General features: G+C 49.5%; 1 protein-coding gene across 2 annotated transcripts in view; it reads right to left on the reverse strand.

Annotated features, from left to right (window-relative positions):
* Window positions 1-48: 48 nt before the first annotated feature.
* LOC129859785 (phospholipase D1-like) overlaps window positions 49-2,500 on the reverse strand; it is a 17,404-nt gene continuing 14,952 nt past the window's right edge. The window contains exons 2-4 of one of the 2 annotated variants that reach the window (XM_055929904.1): window positions 960-1,190; window positions 590-759; window positions 49-358 (exon numbers count right to left, since the gene is read on the reverse strand). In XM_055929904.1, coding sequence (XP_055785879.1) covers window positions 152-358; window positions 590-759; window positions 960-1,158 — 576 coding nt within the window. In that variant the 5' untranslated portion in view covers window positions 1,159-1,190 and the 3' untranslated portion in view covers window positions 49-151. The remainder of the gene's footprint in view (window positions 359-589; window positions 760-959; window positions 1,191-2,500) is intronic. The other variant, XM_055929903.1, reaches the window with a different exon arrangement.

Genomic DNA, 2,500 nt, shown 5'->3' on the forward strand with positions numbered 1-2,500 from the left:
GAGACAGACAGAGAGAGTAGAGAGAGTGGTGAAGAGTGGTAAAGCGTAAGCAGGTAGGGTCACACTGATATTGGGAAGAAATAAAATGTACATATCTACTGTACCATGAAAAATCCTAACATTTCTATGATCAGAATTCGTAGTATATCATTTAGTATTTGATTTGTGTGTGCGCGTATACGTATATGTGTGTGTGTGTCTGTGTGTGAATGTACCTGCGGGAGGGTAGCGGTACCCTCATGAACATCTTGTATCGGACCAGTTCTCTGTGGAGGTCCATGAAGTGTTTCTCCTTTCTCTTGACCACCCAGCTGAACTCTCCATGTCTCAGCTCTATCTTAAACACTGCAGGCTGACTCTACACAGACAGAGATCAAGTGTGAATGTGTGCGTGCGTGTGTGTGTGTGTGTGTGTGTGTGTGCGTGCGTGCGTGGGTGTGTGTGTGTGTGTGCGTGCGTGCGTGTGTGCGTGCGTGCGTGGGTGCGTGCGTGCGTGTGGGTGTGTGTGTGTGTGTGTGCGTGCGTGCGTGCGTGCGTGCGTGTGTGTGTGTGCGTGTGTGTGTGGGGGGGGGGGGGGGGGGGGGGGTACCTTGTTGACACTCCTCTGTGTCGTGATGTTGAACCTGTCCTGGGCTGTGTTGAACCTCTCCACCTCCAGTATCTTAGCAGTGATGGGAACAGTAGGGAGATAGACCCTGGCCTCCGACTCCTTAAAACCCACGGTGTGATACACAGCACTGAACCCTATACGACTGTCCCCTGGAGAGGAAGAGAAAAAGACAATAGGATACATCTCTCATCATATCATTCATATCAAGAGCTCTCACACACACGCGCGCACTCACTCACTCACTCACTCACACTCACACTCACACTCACACACACACACACACACACACACACACACACACACACACACACACACACACACACACACACACACACACACACACACACACCTATGGTGGTAGGGTCATTGTCAGTCTCCTCTCCATCTCCCATGTCCAACTCTCTGGTGTCCAAACTCTCAACTACGTCCGACATCTTCCTGCTGATGCCGAGGCCGTCTGTGATGTCGCTGGGTTCCACAGCGATGTCAGAGGGGTCAGAGGTCATCAGGTTAAGGCTGCTGGTGGTGGGGGGGTCTTTACCCAACATGCCTAGTTCTCAGCCCTCAGTACAGGGCACACCTGGATGAGGAGAGGAGGAGAAGAGAGGAATACTTGAATAGAGTCAACACGTTGTCTGCTTCGTAGAGAAGTTGTTTCTGTCCAAGAGTAAGAGTATGTTGCTCTGCATGTATTATCACTTTCTACTGCAGTGCAGATCATCCCTGCAGCAGTGTGTGTGGGTGTGTGTGTGTATGTGCTTGCCTGTGTGTGAACTTGAATTTGAGGGGAAGGATGTGGAGACACACACATACCTGGCATCCTTCCCCTCAAATCCAAGACTCCCACACACACACAGCCCAGAATAGAACCAATAGTTGTCCACTAACAGTAGAGGGCCATTGGTTAGAGACTCTGCTACCTCATTGGCTGACGCTGGCCCTGCAGAGAGCTACAGGAAGTCAGTGGAAGCTGTCTTCCAAAATAGCAGAGTATAGAACAGTGTGTGTGTGTGTGTGTGTGTGTGTGTGTGTGTGTGTGTGTGTGTGTGTGTGTGTGTGTGTGTGTGTGTGTGTGTGTGTGTGTGTGTGTGTGTGTGTGTGTGTGTGTGTGTGTGCGTGCGTGCGCGCGTGCGTGCGTGCGTGCGTGTGTGCGTGTATAATGGGTAAGACAGGACCAGTAGTATCATGAATGTCTTACTGGAGACTATAATGCCAGTCATTAGAGCTCTGCTTGTACCCTACAGTAAGACTCCCAGCACACAGAGTAGACTATGTATCACTGCCCGAGTCAGAGAGATATAATCATCTTACCAGGCACTGGGCCTTTTCAAACACACCACATTAAAGACAGAACCCAAGTGTGTGTGTCCTTAGTGCAATGCTACGCCAGACAGACAGACAGGCGGGGCTCCATGGCAACAAGAGTGATGTGATGTCATCTCTGGTCAGAAGTCTAGAAAGTTCTCTGAGGCAAGTCAAGGTAGGCGTGCACACACACTCACACACACACATTTGACTGTAAAACTTTGTTGGCTTACGATAGTGTCTGGCTCTTAGTGTGTGGTAGCATGTTGAGTCTTGTTTTGTGTGTGTTACGCTGTCATGATGACGTCTGTGTGTATCTGCATATCTACAATACAAAATTAAGAGATCATTAGCGTATTAAGCATGCTCAGAATGATAACAGACACTGTGTGAAGCTGTGTGTGTGTGATTTATGTCAGTGGGGCATCACCCACCCTAGTGTCTAGGGCTTCCACCCACTATAGCGATGACCTAGAGGTCAGCCGTAGCACGGCACAGTGTGTGTGTTGTGTGTTCGAATTTTAGTTCTCTCTCTCTCTTTCTGTGACACACACACGGACACAAACACACACACACAACGCTTTA

Source organism: Salvelinus fontinalis, chromosome 7 (genome assembly GCF_029448725.1).
Source record: "Salvelinus fontinalis isolate EN_2023a chromosome 7, ASM2944872v1, whole genome shotgun sequence".
In the NCBI taxonomy this organism is placed as follows: domain Eukaryota; kingdom Metazoa; phylum Chordata; class Actinopteri; order Salmoniformes; family Salmonidae; genus Salvelinus; species Salvelinus fontinalis.